General features: G+C 30.1%; 2 protein-coding genes and 1 non-coding gene across 3 annotated transcripts; 2 read left to right on the forward strand and 1 right to left on the reverse strand.

The window, feature by feature from the left end:
* Positions 1-12,574: 12,574 nt before the first annotated feature.
* Positions 12,575-12,656, forward strand: TRNAS-UGA (transfer RNA serine (anticodon UGA)). The gene has a single exon. It is a non-coding gene; the product is annotated as a tRNA-Ser (tRNA).
* Positions 12,657-18,516: 5,860 nt separating this feature from the next.
* On the forward strand, positions 18,517-22,393 carry LOC120075418 (uncharacterized). The gene is made up of 2 exons (XM_039028798.2): positions 18,517-18,844; positions 22,005-22,393. Exons 1-2 carry the CDS (start codon positions 18,646-18,648, stop codon positions 22,241-22,243), a joined length of 438 nt encoding a protein of 145 aa, XP_038884726.1. The 5' UTR covers positions 18,517-18,645; the 3' UTR covers positions 22,244-22,393.
* Positions 20,102-20,610, reverse strand: LOC120075417 (DUF3339-domain containing protein). The gene has a single exon (XM_039028797.2). The coding sequence runs from the start codon at positions 20,446-20,448 to the stop codon at positions 20,242-20,244; it is 207 nt and encodes a 68-aa protein (XP_038884725.1). The 5' UTR covers positions 20,449-20,610; the 3' UTR covers positions 20,102-20,241.
* Positions 22,394-22,595: the final 202 nt, after the last annotated feature.

Consider the following 22,595-nt stretch of genomic DNA (forward strand, 5'->3'; position numbering starts at 1 on the left):
TAGGTATTATTGTTACTTGGAGAAATTTTTTGCCTTTTAGTTTGAGTATTCGTAGTTTTAAATATCTCATGGTTTAAAAGTGCTTTTGATTCAATTGGTCTTAATACATATAAGTTGTCTTCTAGTTTAGCTAAACAAATTGTGACACCATTTTCCATAATGAACGCTTCATTGAATGAAAAAGAAACAGAATATGGTTGTTCAATTAAACAAGAAATAAATACAAGGTTCCTCTTAATTTTAGGAACTATTTATAAGTTTTCCAGAAACAGGTATCTATTTTTTAAAAAAATAACTTAGCAGCTCCCATTGCACAAGCTGAAATGGCTTTTTCTGTTCCAACCTTGAGCATCATTTCACCCTCCTCGAGTTGTTGGAAGAAACTAATTCTCTATAAAGAAGAACAAACGGGATTAGTGGCTCCCGAATCAAGTATCCAGGCATTATGGTCATATTCCACTAAACGAGTTTCTAGAACCAGTCAATCATATTTACCTTCATTCTCTTTCTTCTTCTCAACGAGGTACTTGGGGCAATTGCATTTCCAGTGACCATCCATATTGCAGTGGGAGTTTTTGCCCTTGTCAGCCACCTTGGCTTTGCTCTTGTCTTTCCCAGTAGCGGGGGTCTTCTCCTTCCCTCCTTTATTTTTCTGGATCTTCTTAAAACTAGAAGATAATGGAATAGACTTAGTACCAGAGGACGAACCCTTATGGAACTTTTTGGAATGTGCAACGTTTACCTCTCCTTCCACCGGTCCTTTACTTTTCATAAAAGACTGATAAGTTTGTAACTCATTCAGAAGGGTAGTTATGGTGTGCTCTATTTTATTCATAATCACATTACTGCGAAATTAAAGAAAACTCTTCGGGAGAGATTCTAAAATAAAGGACATTTGACTCTGCTCGTCGATGACCGTACTATTCGTCTTGACAACATTGAAGTGGAATATCAGATCGAGAACATGTTTCCTAACTAATTGGTCTTCCTACCTCAGTGCAACACTAGAAACGTACTTGAAGGCCTCGTGCCAGATCTAAGAGGAAGGTTCCCCAAACATCTTCTGGAGGGACTCTATGACCTGACGTGCAGTGATCATGGCCTTGTATTTCTTGGTAAAAATGTTAGACAGAATTGCCAAGATATAGACTCGGGCCTTGTCATTGGCCTTCATCTAGTGGTCATAAGCATCCTTTATTTCTTAGAATGCATTACGAGCGAGTACTGGAGGACACTCCTTCCTTAAGATGAATCGTAGATCATCTATAACTATAATCATATTCAAGTTATATTTTCATGTTGCATAATTTTCAATGGTTAATTTTTCGTTCTTAAGAAAGGAAATGATTGTGAAAGACATGCTGAAATGTATAACGAACAATTGATCGTATTAGTTATATTTATCTTAACCCATTATTACAAAACAAGTATCCAATCAATTTAGCAAAAACAAGTAATAAAAGAACCCCAATTAAATTATTGATTTAGTTTCGATAGCGATACTTCAAAGGTTTAGGGCAATAGCGACGAAGGTGATCAGCTACTCTTCCCCTGAATTGAGACAATCTCAGTTAATCACTAATACTAGAATAACTCTTATTCATATAGTTTTTAGCTACTTTTGTTTGGTCAAGGATTCATTGACTAACTTAATTCATCCCGTAAGTGCGATCCTACCATTTTCAGATCCTAGAGGTACGCTTCAACAAGCTACCGTAAGGAAAGACAACTGTTAAAGATTAACCTAAGAAACCCTATCCATTACTGAAGTTTACGTTGTTCCGAATCCTATGATCAGACCCTCCAAAGGGATGGTCACTCCAACATGACACGCAGGCAGACCATAGGACTCTCACAGTGCAACCTAATGGAGGAGGTTGTAGGATTCCTTGACACACGTCCTTCTCCCACTTATTATGAATACTTTCCTTATTCACCTTGATATTAACCCATGCAACTTCCGAAGGGAGGCTGCATCTAGGGTGACACGAAACTGGACATGGATCTCACAGAGTAAACTTTTAAGGACGTGAGAGCTAAATATTGATATATCCCATATACCATTTTCTGCCATTAAAGTATTATACAATTTTCAGGATTTTATTATACTTAGTTGAACTCCGACTAATGAATCTATCTAAGTTATTCTTAATTTGCTTAATATAACACTCATATTGAATGTTATAATAATACTTGATTTCATTTATTAAACTCTTTAATAAAAGCAATCACCTATTGCATGCTTATAAAATATTTGTCCAGTTCACCTTTCAGGTCAGTTCCCAGGTAGAGGTGTTCTGTTTCACCAGTTTAAATACCCCCGCCTAGACAGAACGTTCCTTAAACAAAGGACAATTATTCTATAAATTTAACATTTTAATGGAGTTCATTTTAATCCTATTAAAACAAATTAAAAGATTAACATGTTTCTAATCTCATTAGAAATACTTCTAATATAGGTCTAGGTGAATTAATTTTAAAACCATTTTAAAAAAATGGACCTATGTTTGCATGCAACTCTTGATTATAGGTATCAATCTATCCCATTAAACATATAGCACTTATATTTTAATGTTATATTAAAACCTATAATTTGCATGTAATGGCTTTGATCAAATATAACACATATATTTATCTAATGATGTCATGCTCAATGCAAGATTCATTTTCGTTGGAAAGATATAATATTTATATTTTCCATCCATGAAAAATAAACAAACATATTCTTCATTCCACCATACATTATAATATTTATAACTTTATATGTTGTATGAACATGCTTAATTAATCATACATCAAAATAATACAACACTTATATTATGATGCATAAGCATGCTAGTAAAATCAGGCATCCATAAAGTACAACACTTATATTTAATCATGATGCATGAATATATTTATCATAAGGTGGGATTTTGAATCTATACGACATACATTATGTAATATAAATTCAAACATTAATTTAAACATACATTTAATGCATAATAAATTAAAATAGCTAATATTGGACCAAAATTTGGTACCCTAAAAATTAATTAAATACTTCATATTAATTTAATTAATAAAAATAAATAAAATTATATAATAAAAGAAAAACATTTGCAAACACAGAATGGAGACTCGAACCCACGATCGTCGGATACTTGCACACGCCCGAAAAGTTCAGAGTGTTGCAATGCTATAGTTGAACGTTCGTCTCTCCTTGGACCATTAAGCATTATGACACTGCAGTCCAAAATGCTCCATTTTGCTTCGTTTTGTCTCAAACTTGGACCGAAAAACTTCGTTTTCTCACCGATCTCTTCAGCAACACTTGCTCCTAGATTGACATGGACTTACAGACTTGATAACAAAACATAAATACCCAAAACAACGAGCTTTTACATTTTAATCGAATTAAAATGTAAAGCTAAGTACCAAAATTTGTAAACATCAAATATTGCAAATCTTCATTCAAAATGTAGATTATAAACCCATCTTTCTATACTAATTTTTGTTTCCAAAATATAAAAAATCAAAATACAAGAAATTGACTTTGATACCAATTGTAGGGGGATTGAATCTCGAGCGGAAGCGTTAAGATTGCCTTACATTTGGTTTTTCCATTTTATAAGGAATAAAAACAGCAAGCAAAACATATAATAAAAGGATAAACATCATACATATTGTTTTACAACATACTTTATGAAGGAGTAGCAAAAGGGAAGAACGATTCTTACCTTTGTAGACTTTCGAGCCTCTCGAAATTCCTCTTGATCTCCACAAGAACGTCTTCTCAACAATCATCGACACTACCATAAGGATACCTTGTTATTCACTAGGAATTCCAAGAGTTAGATTAGTGGTCTCCAGCCCTTGGAAGGGGAAGAGGTAGAGAGATTGTAGAGAGTGTAGAGAATAATTAATTTGTGGAGGCTAGGGTTTTTATTTCACCAAATCAATTCTTTCCCTAAGTGGGCTAATAAGATGATTATATATGGAGAAGAGTTTATCCTTTCTCCAAGTAATTCCCTTTTTATCCTTGATGCCAATTAATTATATAACTCATTATTTAATTAATTGGCTCATTAATAAATAACCATATATTAAATCTAATTTAATATATATAGCTAATTAATTAATATATATATAAACATCACATGTTTACATTCTTCCACCTCTCTGTCATTAGTTAATCAATTAATTAACTATTAATGAATAAATTAAGTAACTATATTAAATCATATTTAATATAGAGTTAATTAATTAAATCATATTTAATATAGAGTTAATTAACATATAAATATCACATATTTATATATATACATCTCTTTAAGAATCCAATTCATATAAATCTCATATTTGAATCTCATTCAAATATATATTTTTTACATAATTTGAATTATAGATCGCATCTATAATTAATTATATATTAATTACATCTATATACAATTTCCTCAATTTATTTGAACAATTCAAATCATTCCTCATTAATATCCTTTAGTGAGCTAATAAAGGGATCTTAAGAACCTACAGATCAGAAACTTCAAAGATATAAGATTAATTGGCTAAACTCATTAACCAAATTAATCAATATTTATTAACTGCGGGTACACTTCACCAAAGACCTGCAACTACACTCTTCTCGTTGTAGATATATATTTAGGTCCATGAATATAGACCAATAACAACAAGTTAGTCATTCACGAGTATTCGTAGTACCAATTGGGTCAAATTACCATTTTACCCTTAGGTTACCTCTGTATTCTTAAGTACCAGTACTCCTCTAATGAAGAACCTGTTTATGATCCAACCATTAAACAGAAACCTTCTCGGGCCGTGAGAAGGTATGACCCTTTGTTCAAGTCCCGAAGACACCACTTAAGGGAACACTCATCTACTTACCCTAAAGTCAGGAAGGAATGAATTCCATCTTGTAATATTATGTTCCCAGCTCCCCACTCATTCTTGTCCCCAAAATGGTAGGCTTATTGAGTCGGGGAACAGGCCACTGTCACCCATACAGATCAAAGGACAATCCTTGTGAACAGAAGTTCATAATACACTCAAGATTAAGACTAAGTTGCCTAGATCATCCTATTGAAATAGAAACTTAACTAGTCAACAGTGTTACATCTAGTGGTTACTATTTCGCGATTTTGTCTTATGAAAACTCATTGCATAGGATATCCCTACTCGCATGTCATTTACACGAATGCGTTATATCATTGTGTTTGTATCAAATACAAAGTGAGTTGTATCCATAGTGTTACCAAAATACGGTACCCAACCTTATCCCTATATTATACACCCTTTAGGCTGGATCTTGCACATTGATCCATTCCACATACTGTTCAAGACTCATAAGATAACCTTAGATGTTAGTTTATTGGATTTGGGGTTATCAAGACAAAATAAAATATAACACAATCAATAACATCTATTGAACATTGATAACTCTTTATTGATGACGTAACATAATCAACAACATTTATTGAAATGACATTGATAACTCTTTATTGATGACAGTCAATTAATTACATTTACTATCTACGAGCTTTAGGGTGTAAAACCCAATAGTCTTTACTTACTATTGAATTAATTACTCCTAGTCCTTCTTGTGGTTCCTTGCTTGTCGTGCACTAGCCTTGCATTTTGACTTGAATCTCTACCTGTTAGTCCTTCAAATGATAGTATAGATCTCTCTAAGAGGAGAATTTCTTATTTCTAATGATCAATTACCATGGTTGGACCTTGGCTCCCTATTGGTTGGACTTTGCCACATGTTGTCTTCACCTACGTATTCTTTCAAAAATCTATTTTTTAATTAGTGCCTCTATCTTCCTTGAGTCGTATGCATTCCCTAGTGAGATAACTGTGATTATTGTGATAAAGGCAATATTTTTCTTTGTTCCTCTTGTAATGCTAAAATAAATTTAGCTCAACGATAGTTTAGTATGTCCTAAAATATAATGTTTGTCCCAATCCTATATTTAGGTGTTTTCAAAATCCAAACGAAGTCTGAAATTTAGGTTTAGTTTTTTTTTTTTTTTAATTTGGTTAAAATTTCAAATATGTATTTGAGAATAGTAAAGTGATGGTGAAAAATAAAGATAATTTTTAAAAATCAAATAGTTATCAACGTGACTAAAATCATTATGAAAGTGGCACAAAATAATTAAATTTGGTTGGTTTTAGCTATATAACTAATTTGTTCAAAATTTAATATTTAAAATAATATATCACAACTTACCTCTCTTCCTCTAATATATCGCAACTTACCTTTCTTCCTCTAATACATTGTCAATCTATGTAAATCTCTATGTTGATTTTCTATCATTTATGTTTTCTATTTATATATCTTTAATTATTAATCAAATTCATCACACTATAAAAATATTATATCTTTGATCTAAATATCGTACATTCAAGTTTGTACCAACATGATTCAACAAAAAAGAAAGTATATTGAATTAAAAGAAAAGAATTAATTTCATATTAGTTATAATTATTTTGGTCCTAAGTTTTGAAATTTGTGTATAGCATATCTAGGGTTGGCAAACTGGGGATTCTAACTGAGTCCCTGATCGGGGATGGGGAGGATATCCCCACCCATCCCCGATTAAATTATATATATTAATTACAAATATTTATATATTTATATATATTAAAAAAAACATGGATGGGTCCCCATAGGAAACCCTGTCCCCGTCCTCACCTTCAATTGATAGGGACGGGGGCAGGGATAGGGGAAAATACCCCTTGCGGGGACGGGGATGAGGAGTCCTCCCCCCTCCCCCCTGTCTCGACCCCATTGCCAACCCTAAGCATATCAGTAAAATTTAAAACTAGTTCAACGTCTCATACTACATTTATAACTTAACCAAAATTTTAATTTGGTCCTTATAATTTTAAAATATAGTTTCTTCAATTGATTTTTTTTATTAAAAAAATGGTCTCTAGAATTTGAGTTGATTTTTTCTATTAAGCTCATATGGTAGGTAGTTAGATCAAACTTTACTATTGTCCCTTAATTCACAAATGACATCGATATTTTTTTAATAAAGAGATTGGAGAGGAAACAAGCATAAATTTAAACAACTTAAAACTAAATATAAAATCATTCTCAAATAGGACATTATTTTTCAAATAGTGGCTTGATTTTTAAAACGTTAGCAAAAATGTGTTAACAGAATGTAAAAACTTAAGGACAGAAGTAGTATTTATAAGATTAATTTTCAAAAACCAATTAAACTTATAAACATTACATTTATCTATAATATATTTTTTTTTTTGTTATTCACTTTTCACTACCAAAAATTAAATCAAACTTTAAATACTAAAAAAATTAGCTTTAAAAAATTAATAGGGCACTTATCTTTAATTAATGGATGACCCCCTTGAATGGTCTGTAATAGAATGATGAGGTATATTGGACGTTTGAGAAGAAGGTGTTATTTACGATCAAAAGTGCGTATAAGCTTTGGTTGGCTTTGGATAGTGTGAGCCAGGGAGGCCCACATCGAATCTCAAATTAGTAGAGTCTTTCTGGAAATGGGTGTGGAGGTATCTATTACCTCCTAAAGTGAAAATCGTTTGTCGGAGGATTTTTTAATGAAATTATTCCCACGAGAGCGAATCTGGTGCATAAGGGGATTATGGTGGACACGTGATGTCCTTTGTGTTTTAGTGAGGTGGAGACGACGGTTCATCTGTTCTGATAATGTCAGGAGATTGAGGTGACTTGGTATCATTTTTTTTTTCTGCTAATACAATATCGTCTGTTTGAGGTAGGAACAGGTGGAAGGCTTTGGACCATTTTGGATGAGAGTGTTGGGGATTATACCCTAAATCTCATGGTTTGTAATGTATAGACGAAATTTATTTATTTAATAAAATAATAAGTTATTTTATTTGACATTTAAAATTGTATAAATCAATCCAATAAACAAAATCTGAGGTTATTTAATGTAACTTAAACATATATGTGGTTGACATACAAGTAGATCATGTTTAATGGTTTGTGGTATATGGATAAAGTTGGGTGTCTTATCCTGGTGACACTATGGATGCAACCAATTTTGTAAATGTTACAATGGTTGTAAAGTGTTACAAACGATTTGATCTAATCATTCATGTAGAGACATGTGATTGAGAGTATCCTATACAAAAAGTTTGCGTAAAACTATGCCGCGGAACTATTAGTCTTTCTTTATAACGTCGTTACTTGAAAAGACTTACGTTTCACTAGGATGACTATAGGTAACTTAACTTTAATCCTGAGCGAGTTGTGAACTCTTGCCTATGAAGACAATCCTTTGATCTGTATGGGTGAGAGTGGTCAAATTCACTGACTCGATATACTTACCATTTTGGGGATTTCTCTGAGTGGGGAGCTGGGAACACAGCTACACAAGATGAAATTTGCTCATTCTCATTCTAAGAGAAAGTAGATAAATTGCTCTCTTAAAGGCTGATTCTGGGTCTTGAATAATGAGAAGCCTCACCCTCTCACTAGCTAGAGAGGGGTCTAGTTTGTAGTGAATTATAACTAATTATTCATTAGAAGAATTAGTGGAATTAGTGGTATTTAAGGAGTTAAATCTAACTACAGGGGTAAACGACAATTTGACCTAGTTGTAGTTATGAGCAATTTGTGAAGAATCAATTTGATGTTGATTAATTATATCCACGGACACAGAAATATATTTACAGTGCAAAGAGTGTAGTTGTCGGTCTTTAGTGGAGTGATCGGCAGTTAATGAATATTGACTAATTAATTAGATTAATTAATTAATCTCGTATCATTGAACTTCTAATCTGTAGGTTTATTAGGTTCCCTTGCCAGCTCACTAAGGGTAAAATAGAAATAAATGGTATTGGAATAAACTCCATTATTCAAATTATTTAAGGGAATTTTATATTAATGTGATTAATATAAAGCATAACGTATATTGGTACATTATAATACATAGTTAAATGTAAATATGATTTAGATTCAAATTAGTATAATGTGTATTGATACATTATATATATAGCTAATTATAAATATGATTTATAATTAATATATTATATTAAAGTAACATATTTGAATAAGATTCAAATATTAATTGTATGAATATGATTCATATAAATTCTATAGGTTAAAATTAATATGAATGCGATTCAGATTGAAACTATAGATCATGAGAGAGATATGCATTTGAATATGATTTGAATACATGTTTAATTAAACATGTGATATTTAATTAAGTTTATAATTAATTAATGAGATTAATTAGCTTTATATATATATATATTTGTTGAATTTTGATTTAATATTAATTCCATGTTAGAGAATAGCAAGGAAGCTCAAGTGGTGGTGTCCTGTATTCTTCTTGTCCGTTGAGTTCGAGAGGAAAAAGTTCGAAGCAGATAAGTTTGAGGTTGTTCATAACTTGGAGAAGAAACACCAAGAAGAGAGTCTCCAAGGGTTAGTATCTTCTTTTCCCTTCTTCATCGCCAAAAACATGCTTTGTTTATAATGTTTAGTTTGTTTTCTTCTCTATATTTTGGTGATTTTGAAATTAAAATCCAATTTTACGGCATTCACACGCTTCTGCGAGGAATTCAATTTCTTCAATTGGTATTAGAGCCAAATCATGCATTTATTTTTCATTTTTTAAAAGAAAATCAAAGAAAATGTGGGAATACTGCATTATGTATGTGGGTTTACAAAACAAAGATGTTTTCGATTTTGGCACTTAGATTTATTGCTTTGATTTTTATTAAAGTTGTATGGGCCTGTTGTTTTGGAAATTTGTTTTATGCTATCAAGATTGTAAGTCCGTATCGATCGAGGAGCAAGTATTACTGTGAAGGTCGATGGAAAATGGAGCGGAAGCATGCCAAGAACAAAGCACATAAATGCATTATGTGCTAGAGTATCAAGTAGGAACATTGTAACAATAGCCTTTATGTTGCACCACAGAAGCCCAGCGTCGCGGTGCTCGACGACAGTACTACGGTGCTAGTGGCAAACGTTGCGACGCTGGAAGCACCGTAGCGTTATGCTATGGCACAAGCACAACACTCTCCAACAGTGTCACGGTGCTCCGAGCACTGCATGTGCACGTTTCAAATGGTTAGAGGTTGTGGGTTCGAGCCTCTGGACAATTTTAGATCCAATCTTTTTTTGTCGTATTTTTGAATTAAATGTGATAATTTTTTTATTTTAATTAATTAAATTTATATAATATGATTATACGTATTTAATTAACTTGTAGGATGCCAAAATTTGGTTCAATTTTTATTGTTCATTTAATTTTATATGTGATGTATGATTAATTTTATATCTTGCATAATGTATGTCATATAGTTTTAAAGTCTCACCTTAGGGTAAACATTAATCATGCACCATATTTAATATAAATGTTGTATTAAATAGTTGCATGATGTTATAAGCATGTACATGCATCATAATTAATATAAATGTTATATTATACGATAGCATGTTTTATTAAGCATATCCATGCATCATACTTTAGTATAATTGTTATATATATATATGATGGATATGATTTTGTTTTCACTAGTAATAATATAATTGTTATATTGTTTAGTGAAAATGAAGTATGCATTGAACATAGCATTATAGTAAATATAACAGCTTTATTTATAATGTCATTAGATGCATGATTATAGGTTTTAATTTTTCATTATTTTACAATTTTTATAAATTTAATAAATTAGATTAAAATCTATAATCAAGAGTTACATGCAAACATAGTTTTTAGTTGATTTTAATTTAAATGGTTTAAAATTAATTCATACTAGACTTATGTTAACAATATTTCTAGTATGATTAGAAATATGTTAATATTTTATTTTTTAATAGAATTAATTTGAAAGAATATTATAAAATATTTGCCTATAAGAAACTTTGTGTAAGGAAGGTTTTGTCTAAGATTGAGGTATTTAAACTGACGGAAACGGAGTATCTCTACTTGAGAACCGACCTGGAAGATGAATTAGTCAAATATTTTATAAGCATTCAATAGATGATTAAATTTATCAAAGTATTTATGAAAATCATGCATTGTTAAACTATTCAATATAAGAGTTATATTGGGCAAGTTTTAACAAATGACTTATATAAATTGATTAGTCAGATTTATCTAAGTAATAAACCCTAGATTTTAAAATACTTAGTAAGAGATTTATATATATGATATGTCTGATTCTCTTACGTTCTCAGGTGATTCACGTCGTGAGATTCATGCTTGACCTGGAGGTGCCTTGATGCATCCCTCTGTAGATGTTGTTTACATGAGTCAATACCAAGGTGAATTAGAGAAAGTATTTATAGTAAATGGGAGAAGGATTGACATGTGCCAACATATCCTGTGATCTCTATCATTAGTTGACATTGTGAGATTCATGCTTAGCCTCAAAGCACCTTAATGTGTCCCTCTAGGGATGGTATTTACATGCTCGATATCATGGTTAACTCTTTAAAAGATAAGATTATGATTTTTGTTACTCAATATTGTTCTTCCCTACGATAGACTTGTTAGCAAAGATTATAATTCAAAAAATGATAGGTTACACTTACAAAAATTTATTAAGATGGTTAATGAAATTCTGACCAAACAAATGGTAATTAAATGTTATACGAATAGGAGTTATTATGGTGTAATATTTGGTTAAGAATCTCTCAATTCAGTGAAGGAGTAACCGACTGCCCTACAATGACTTTTATTCTTAATCACCGAAGTATCATTGTAAAATAAATGATTAGGGTTCATTATTGTTTTGTTCAAGCGTGATCTGATTTGTTTTTTAACTATTGAAATTTGCACGTTTATTGAGAATTTCATCTTTCTCTTTCTCTCTTTTGCACATTTATAGATTAACACCATTTTACAATTTTGCACCCCAAACTAGGGTATTCACGGTTCGGTTCGGTCCAATTTGGGGCTCAAATCGAACCGAACTGTAAAATTTGAAAAGTATATTTTCTGAAAACCGAATTGAACTACATGTTCGTTTGGTTTCCCGGGTTCTTGTTTTTGTTTTTTTATATTTTTCATATTTTTCTAAATTATATATATATATATATTGTTTTTTAATATATATTTATTAAAAAAGCGGCTTGGTTCGGTTTCATATCAATTTGTATATTTGAAACCGAACCAAACTGCACTAATTCGATTTGAAAATATATCAAACTAAACTGGATCGCATTAATTCGTTTCAGTTCGGTTTTAGCGGTTTTCTTGATCACCCCTACCCCAAACATAAACTTCCTAAGTTTAACGTATTAGCTCTGTATTTCATAATTCAACTCAACTTTCCAAACACATTCTAAAAGTACCATAGTTTTAAAAAACAAAATATACTTCTAAAAAACTAAATAGTTATCAAACCTAGCTAAAACTATGACTAAAAATGTTAGGAAGGGGATACAAAATAGTTACATTTGGTTGGTTTTAGCTATATAACTAATTTGCTCAAAATTTAATATTTAATATAATATATCATAAATATTTAAAATAAGGAACTTTGCAACTTAACCTTTAGTTTCAAACTTTTGCTATGTTTTTGTGAACAGAAAGTCGATATGTCCGAGTGGTTAAGGAGACAGACTTGAAATCTGTTGGGTTTCACCCGCGCAGGTTCGAACCCTGCTGTCGACGTTATTTAATTATTGATTATTTTTGCTTTTTAACATAACACATGTTACCTAATATTTTTATTATATATGTACATGCTGTCCCCTATTTTAAACAAATTTATTCTTTTAACATGAAACTCAAAGCTTTAAAAAAAAGAATGAAAAACTCTACTAAAAAAATAAAATTAAGGCACCGTTTGTTAAATATTTTGTTTTTTTGTTTGTATTTTTGAAATTAAGCTTGGGGATACTACTCTCATCTCCAAATTTCTCATTTATTATCTATTTTTTATTAATGGTTTAAAAAACCAAACCAAATTTTGAAAACTACAAAAATAACTTTCAAAAAGTTCTTTTTGTTTTTCAAATTTGGCTAAGAATTCAACCATTATACTTAAAAAATATGTAAATCATTGTAAGAAATGTGGATGAAATAGACTTATTTTTTTTTTTAAAAAAAAAACTAAATGGCTACCAAACGTGACCTTTATTTTAATTTTATTTTTGAAAATTAAGCCTATGGACACTACTTGCACATCTGAAATTCTTCTTTTGTTATCTACATTTTACTAGTAGTTTAAATAACCAAGTTAAATTTTGAAAACTAAAAAGAGTAGCTTAAAAATTGTTTTTGTTTTTTAAATTTGGCAAAAAAATTCAACCATTGTATTTAAGAAAGACGTAAATCATTAAAAAAAAATATGTATGTAATAGACTTAATGTTAAAAAATTAAAAACAAAAAATAAAACGGTTACTAAATGGAGCTCTAAGAATTTTACAATTTTTTTAAAGAAACCATGAAACTGTATTACAATTTAGCTTTGAGAATCAAAAACCTATTTTAGATGAATAAGTATTATCAACTATGATTATACTTAATTATGTATAGCATACTACTGTGTTACAAATGATTTTGTATTTTAAAAGCATACTACTGTGTTCACATTTATTACAAAATCATATTTAAAAAAGAGAGAAATTTAAATTCCCATTTCTATTTTCTATACTATATATAAATGGACTATGAAAGAGAATTTTTGTATGCCTATCTTACCCTTATATTTATAATAAACACCTATTTTATCTTTTCGTTGATGAGATACAACCGTTTGAATATATGTATCGTTTAAGTCATATAGTGTTATTTGTTAATAGGATGTAATTATTTGAATGGACGTGTATCTTTTAAGTTCAAGAGAAACCATTGATATTGATGGAATGTGCTTGTTAGGAAAAAAGATAGTTACATAATAAATTATTGCGTCCATTTACAAATGGACAAAAGTTTTATAGAGATGAGTATTTATATAAAAAATAGATAAAGTATTTAGAGAAATAAACTAGAGAGAGAAAATAAGTTAGAAAGATTACACTTTTTTTTTTTTAAATGGTAAGATTAGAGTGAACAAAAAATTTTCAAAGGAAAAAACAGGATCAAATTTTGTAGAGAGAAAAATTAGAGACATGAGACAAATAATTTTAAGTCAGACTATAACTAGTAACATACATATAGGATCTATTATATTTTAAAATTTTGTATCTACTAAAATATGTTTGTGTTTACCTTCTATACAATTGAAAATGATTTATTTTATTACTTTTAACAATTTACGATAACATAAACTAACTTCAAATAATACTTATTTATTAATTTTTGTATACAATTACTATTTTAAAACTTTAAATTAAAATATCAACGTTCTCCGTGTGTAGCACGTATTTATTACTAACAGAACTATGGAAGAGAATCTTTGTTTTACTATTTTTGTCTTTTAAAATATCATAAAACTATGTATTTCATATGGGTGTTTTGAAGTAGTTGTATAAAAATGAGGCTATAGAGTAGAAATTTTGCTTTCCTCTTTTGCCCATATATTTTAAATAAATGTCTATTTTACCTTTTAATTTTTAGGACACGAGCAAAATATGATTTTTGTGTTGATGAACTATGACTTTTGGGTGTGGGTTATGACACATTGGATCATTATATCCAATTTTGTATGAATGTTATCCATGTATAACAAAGTGATTATTTAAATATAAGTGTTCGTTGCTATTTTTTAATCTTTTTGAGACGATTCTTCGCACGATAAAATTAATGGACACGTTGATCACATGCGATGATTATTAGTAATGCTAAAATAGTGAAATTTACTTAATTGAAAATGAGAAACAATTTCGAGGGCCAACACGATCTTCATGGTCCGATAAGCCCCATGACTGTCCAATGCCCCAAGCCCAATTCTTCTGACAGTCCCCTCCTTCGCACAGACCATGAGAAGCAGTGAAGCACCCACTTCAATGACCATTGACAGGTTAAAAATCTCTCTCTATTTTCATGCCTTTTTTATTAACATAATGACACCAAGTCCTTGTTGCAGCTCGGACTATTGAATCCGCTACTTTATTTTTTTCTTTTCTAAACAGAGCATATAGCTCCATTGACATACGAATATGTTAGTAATTATGAAGACTATGATTTAATTTAAATTACTCAAGTCTCAATTGTAGTAAAACAAAATTTATCATTTTATCTCTAAATTTTAATTGGTAACCATTTAATTCATAAGTCTAAATCTATTTAATTCAAACTTATAACCATTTATTATTTACTATGAATAATTTCTAAACAAAATCAGGTGTTGTTTTCCTATCATTTTATATGCACTTTTAGTAATTAATTCATTCATCTAAGACGCTTCATTAAATCTTAACAATATTTTTCAAGACTAAATTGTCATATTAAGTCTAGGAACTAAAAGTGTTTCGTAATTCAGAAGAAAATGTAATGGGTATTATTTTTCTTGTTGATTTCTTTTTTTTAATATTTTTTAAAAATATATATTATTTTGGTCTATGTGCTTTGCAATTTTTTCGATTTTAGTCTTTGTACTTTCGAACCAAATTTTAGTTAATATACTTTCAACAAATCTTAAATTTAATCGTTCAAAGTTGCTTTTTTTTTTTTTTTTAAATTGATTAGATTATAATAGTAAATTTCATGTAAGAAAATACACTATATGAATATGTTTTCAATATTTATAGGAGTATGTTCATACCATCAATAAACTTGCAACCCAAATTAAATTTAAGATTTATTAGAAGTATATTGACTAAATTGAACCTTTAAAAATATTGGAATTAAACTTACTTTTTTTTAGTTTGATACCAAATGGAGTAGTAGTATTATGTAAGTTGATGATATATACTTTAATCAACTGAAGTATGTGCTAACATCACTATCTATTGTTGGAATAATATAGTATTAGGGTAAATGATATTTATAAACTGAATAAACTAGCAAATTGATTATCTTTCAACTAGATACAGTACACACGGTACATAATAATAATGTTTTAAAAAAAAAAAGCCAACAAGGCTTGTGAATTGAAATAACTAAGAACCTCAAAATATTATGGAGATGTTGATAGGTAGTCAAGGCACGTTTTTGATAAGCATTGTTCTGAAGATAATTATTCGCTTTGCACGGATTGCAAGCAAACTATATCGGTTATCTTAGCAGGATACAATGATTAACTCCTACAAACTGCAACCTCCAAACTACTCGGATCTAGCATAACCCTTGGATACTTGCTCTCAAATCAAGATCAAAAGAAAAAGAAAGGAGAGAGTTTTTTTAATTTAGAATAGGATGTTATAAGTAAAGAAAACAAGTTATTTATAGGCTTGTAACTTAGGGCCCATTTGACAACGTTCCCATTTCCTGTTTCCTATTTCTTGTTCTTATTTTTTGTTTTCATGTTTCCTAGTTTTTAAGAACTAGAAATAGGAATATATTTCGTAACTATTTCTGTTACTTATTTCTTGAAAAAAAAATAAAAAATAAAAACAGAAACTTGTTTGATAATCATTTATCGTTTCTCGTTTCTTGTATTTTTTTTCTTATATTTTCTCCTATTTTGTAGTAAATATATTTAGTTAAAAATCACTTTTGGTTCCTGAACTTTCTTGATAGAAACAATTTAGCCTCTAAACTTTGGTTTGTAATGATTCAGTCCATATCTTTCAATTTTGTAACGATTTGGTCTCTGAACTATAAAATGTAACAATTTAGCCATTGTACTTTCAAAATTGCAACAATTTAATCCCTCACATAATATATATATTTTTTATTTATCAAAATTAGATATCAGTTTTTAATATTTTATGATGTAGACTTTATATTTTGCAACAATATTGAGTCTCTAGTTAGTTAATAGTTTATTTATGCATGAAATCTCATTAAATCTTATCATTAATTTCTACCATAGAGAACTAAATTGTTACAAATTTTAAAGTATTGAGACTAAATTGTTAAATAGTAATGTTCATGGACTAAATTATTACAAAATTTAAGGTATATGGGTTAAAATTGTTACAAAGCAAAGTTTAGGAACCAAATCGTTACTTCTATGAAAGTTTAGAGACTAAAATGATTTATAACCTAATTAAAATGTAAAATAAAAAAAATATATAACATACATTAAAATATAAAAAAGAATTATAAATTTACATTATTAAATACACATAAGTCTCGATTCAAATTTAGTAACTACAGTACAATTGTTTCTATCATTCATATATTGCTAAAATTTTATTTATATATTACTTTTCACTCAATACATTTGTCTTAAATGATGTTGACTCAAATCCAATTCAATTATATTATTATGTAAATATCGTGGTTGTAAAATATTAAAGTAAATCTAAATGAATCTTTTAGTAAACAAAATTTATATAATGTAAACTTCTGACCGGTTTTGAATGTATTAAAAATAATAAATTGAAATTTAAAATAATATATAAATATGCCTATCGAAAAAAATTAAAATTTAAAGGTTAAAAATATTTAAATATATATATTGAAAATTTAAAATTTAAAAATCAAAATAATATATAAATTTAAATATTGGAAAATTAAAATCTAAAATTAAATTAAACATATAAATATGAAAAAATTAATAAAGAAAGAATGAATTAAAAAAATATATAGCTAAATTATTATATAAAAAAATTGAAAATTTGAAAACCAAAAGAATACAATCTAAATATTGGAAAATTCAAAATTTAAAATTAAATTAAACATATAAATATGAAAAATTAATTAAAAATAAAACAATAAAATAAAGAAAGAAATATAGCCAAATTAATATAGAAAATAAAGAAATATTAAAAGAAATGAAATGAAATAAAATTGTCATAGTTGAGAATTGACCCTAAACCATAAGGACAGGGCCAACAATGTCCTTGTGCACACCTACCTCTCATCCAGTCATGCAATTTTTTTGGGTCAAATTTGGAAACATAATCAATAAAATGAACACAAAACATGAGAAAAACATTTTTCAGAAACGTTTTTCAAATTTTAGAAACAGGAAATGAGAATAATTATCAAATAAGTTAGTTTCTTAAAAGTAAGAAACAGAAATTACATTAGGAGAAACTATAAATTAAATTTAATATATGTTAAATTTATACATAAAACATTATCTAATTTGACGATTTCAATTGAATTTGAAACTTCTAAACATAAATTTAATTTAAATAATTAAATCAATTTTTTATGTTTCAATATTTGAAAGGTTACACCTTGTAAAGTTGGAGAAAACATAGGAACAAACACAGTTTGTAAAGTTGGAGATGAATTTGTAAAGATTATAATGATTGAATAGTAAGCTAAGAATAAAAGAAGAAGAAGCTTGTGCACATGAAAAAGAAATGCACAAAATTCTTGGTAGTGAATTAGACATCTTAATCCAACCACAAATAAACAAACATAACCAAATCAATTACAAGATCAAATTAAACAGAAATCCAATAGAATTAAGCAAAGCCCACTAAGAAAAAACATGTGAATCTGAATAACTTCATTCACTAAGCTTCAACTTTCCAAGTCATCCTTCCACCATTCCTTTGTCTTTTTGTTCACCGCTATAACACATTCCAATGCTTTTCTTCTTCATCTTGCTTCATTAATTCCTCATTTCCTTTAACACACAGTCCCATAATAATGGCGGATTGGGGTCCGGTTTTTGTGGCGGTGGTGCTCTTTGTTCTCTTAACTCCTGGACTGTTGGTTCAGATGCCGGGCAAGAACCGGTTCGTTGAATTTGGGAATTTTCAGACCAGTGGAGTCTCCATTCTGGTTCATTCCATTCTCTATTTTGCGTTAATTTGCATCTTCTTGTTGGCTGTTCATGTTCATGTTTATATGGGCTCTTAATTCTACGTCTTTTCTGTAATCTTCTTTTATTTTCTTCTCTCTCTTGCCTTAAATCTATTCGTCTTTTCTCTTTACACTTGTTTCATCCCCATTTTCGTCAATCATATAATCTGCTTTGATTTATTAATCTGTCTACTGTATAATCATATATAATCTGCTTTGATTTATTAATCTATCTGCTGTGTAATATTTGAATCTGCTTTGATTTATTAATCTGTCTGCGTGTAATCTTTAAATATGAAGAATTGCCGAGAACCATTCTCTTAACTTTCTCCTCTGTTTTTCATGAATTTGAGAAGAATTTGATTCTCAAATTCATGAATCTCAAGTTCGATAACTATTGGATCGAAATATTAAAATAATTGCAGTGGTAGTAAAATCTTTCTCTTACACGTACATATTTAAGATATTTAAAATTTGATATTGGTTAATATTGGTTTTGGAATTTGGTTATGAATTCAATTTAAGAGGTGGCAAACATTATTATTGTGCATTAAAACATGTGAGATTAGAATTACAACCAATGTGCCCTAAGGTGTGGAACAGTTTGGTCTCCACAGTAACTAATAATGCTGTAGGTGTTGGCGAAAGTTCAATTTTTTGACTTACACGAAAAAGTTACATTTGTTTTTGGTTGGATAAACATGTTGAAGAATCTAATATACATCCGTTAGGTAGATGGAATATTTAACAGCAAGACCATGGCCTTATCTTCAAATAAAGGGAATCATATTTACTAGAAACATTACCCCTCTATGGATTCATTCTCCCAATAATGGACTTGAGTCAACTATGTACGCATCCAATCTTTATACTTAATTACCACTCGAAAATAACATATGGAATCAATTAAATGGACTAAAGTTTGAATTTTGGACTCCCAATATTCACAAATTATAAATATAAAAAGGTTATGATTAGTATTGAACTTTCATGCTTGTGTTTGTCAAAAAGGTATCCATCAAGTTTTTTATTTTTTAAAAATTTACATATTCATTAGACACAAAATTAATAGTGTTTCATTTCACATAAAATCCAAATCTACTCCTTTAGATCAATTAACTTTTTTAAAAAAAAAAAATCAAAATTTTAAGGATTAAACCAAAAAAAAAAAAAGAAAAAAGAAAAGGCTGCGTCGATCATTCAAGAGCATGAACAAAATTTCAGATGAGGAAATTAAAATGAAATGAAAAGTATAGTATAAAACTTTTTTTTTTTTTTGGAAAAAAAGAGAGAGAGAAAGTTGATAATGAAGAACATGAGATAGTTTTCCATTAGATGAAAGGTTGTACAAAAAGAAAAGAAAAGAAATCATATGAGATTAATTCAAAGAGAGAGAGATTATTACGTGGATGGATGGAGATGGAGCAGAGGCAGGGAAAGCTAGATGTAAATATGGAGGTTGAGCATGACAAGGAACAAAATAAGGAGAAGAAGAAAGACAACAGCATGAACAAAAATAGAAGCAAAACTTGTCTTCAAGTTCATGAACTCAAGTGGGCGTTCTGATCCAGGCATCTGTATTATCATCCCTGGCGATAGAAACGCGAACAATATTGAAGCTATCAATGGACCTGCCAAATCATTCATTCTTCTTCTCTTCTCTTCTCTTCTCTTCTCTAAATATATCCCAATACAATTTATATCAACATTACCATATGTATTTGTTTCTGAAGAATTGGACGAATAAGAATTTCTTGTAAAACCAACCCCTTTATGCTATTTCAAACTATTATGGGACCTTCTACCCCCACCATTATCCCCCACTCTCTTTACCCTTTTCTTTTTATATTCTATTTTTCATCTCAATAACCCCACCCCATGACACGTCGCCCTGTGCTTTGCATAATTATGTCCTCCACTCCAATCAATATCATTTCCATCACCATCCTAATACAAACATACTTTAATCGATAAAACACCGACTACCCTCTTAGAATAATATAAATATTACTTTATTATTATGATTTGCTCTAGACAAGACTCAAAGTCCACACGCGAACCTAAGCTTAAGAAACATCGAGAGGTAGCATAGAGAAATACGTATCCCAAAAGGAAAAAAATCAAATCCTTGGATTTAAGGTTGACCAACTGAGGTTAGTGAATGTATACCAATCGAATAATAACTAAGTTGTATCTGGTCTAGCGCTCTGAAATCTCGAGTGTCGTAAACTATCCTAACATCACTAGAATGACTTCAAATGAAAGAGTAAGTAATTTTCAAATTAGAGCCACCTAACATTGCTTTTATGTGCTTACTTGAACTATACGATTTTTATACTCAATTAGGCCATATCAGAGTGTGATAGACTTGACACCGTACCAATGCATACGAGAGATCAAGTCTATGAGGATCCTTGCCAATGACAAATCCCACACCAACCATTAAATTTGAGATTTGTTAAATGGCTTTATGGGTGAGGCCAATAATGTTAGACACACTTTTAGCACTTTTTCACCTATTCACCATGGAACAAGAATCATAAGAAAAGATTTTTATCTTTCTTTTTTATTCTCATCTCCACCCTTTCGTTTCATTTCAATGGTTAAAATAACCATTTTAGTTTTTCTTTTTTTAAAAGATTTTACCATTTTTTTATAAAAAAAAATGAAATAAAATATTAGATCATAGAGGTCCACGGCGCAAATTTTAATGCAAATTAATGGTCAAAAAATGGCTTAGTAAAGCAAGAGCACATTGCACATAAATCCACCGTTATTTCAGGACCATCCTTTTTCCCTTCCCGCTTATTCTGCCGCCGACAGTGACCAACCCCGGCCAATTCCGTGGGCCACCTACCTTCAGGCCCACTTCTTACTCAAATTATGGGGTTTCGGGCCCATTCATCACTTCATTTATTGGCTCCAATTGACGGTTACACATGTAATAATCTGCTACCGCCCGCACATAATTAACCACTCACTCACCAGTGTCAATCTCGTAATTAACAACAGCTTCTCGGATTCCCAATTTTTCGAATCCTGAACTAAAGCGTAAAAGAAAATGTGAACTCTGCTGAATTCCATTTCTCTTCTTCTTCTTCTTCATCGCGTTACTGCAAAGCCATTTTTTCTCTTTTTCTTTCCACAGATCAAATCGCTTTACGTCTGCTACTTTGAGTTTCTCTTTTCATTTCTCTTTTGACGTTTTGTGAATTACGATATCTGTGAAAGTATGTCGGATTGGGCACCAGTGGTGATCGGAGTTGTACTGTTCGTACTGCTTTCGCCGGGGCTTCTGTTTCAGTTTCCGGGGAATAATCGGCAGTTTGAGTTCGGGAGCATGAAGACCAACGGCAAGGCTGTCGCTATACACACGCTTATCTTCTTCATCCTCTACTCCGTCTTCATTCTCGCTCTCCATGTTCATATCTACACTGGCTGATTCGGTAACCTCTTTTTCATGTCTCTCTTCCGTTTTCATTCCAGATTCTTACCAACTGATGCTGCTACAATCTTGCTGATGTTTGTGCCGCCTCTTGTGTTGTATTTCTTTTTGAAGCGGATCTTGTTTGATCTGTCTGTATTTGCTATTTGTGTAGTTGGAGATTCGGAAGATATAAAAGGCATTTTGTATGTTAATTTGGTTTTTACGTACGCCTGTCCCTCCATTGCTAGTATAGATCTAATTACATCGAACATCGAACATTGAGCTCTGTAGCTACTCTTTCTCATCGAGAAGTTTCTTTTTCTTTCCCTCTGTTATTTGATTTCATAAATTTCACGCATCTCAAGTA

This window comes from Benincasa hispida, chromosome 4, assembly GCF_027475165.1.
Source record: "Benincasa hispida cultivar pf3 chromosome 4, pf3_genome.v1.1, whole genome shotgun sequence".
Classification (NCBI taxonomy): Eukaryota; Viridiplantae; Streptophyta; class Magnoliopsida; order Cucurbitales; family Cucurbitaceae; genus Benincasa; species Benincasa hispida.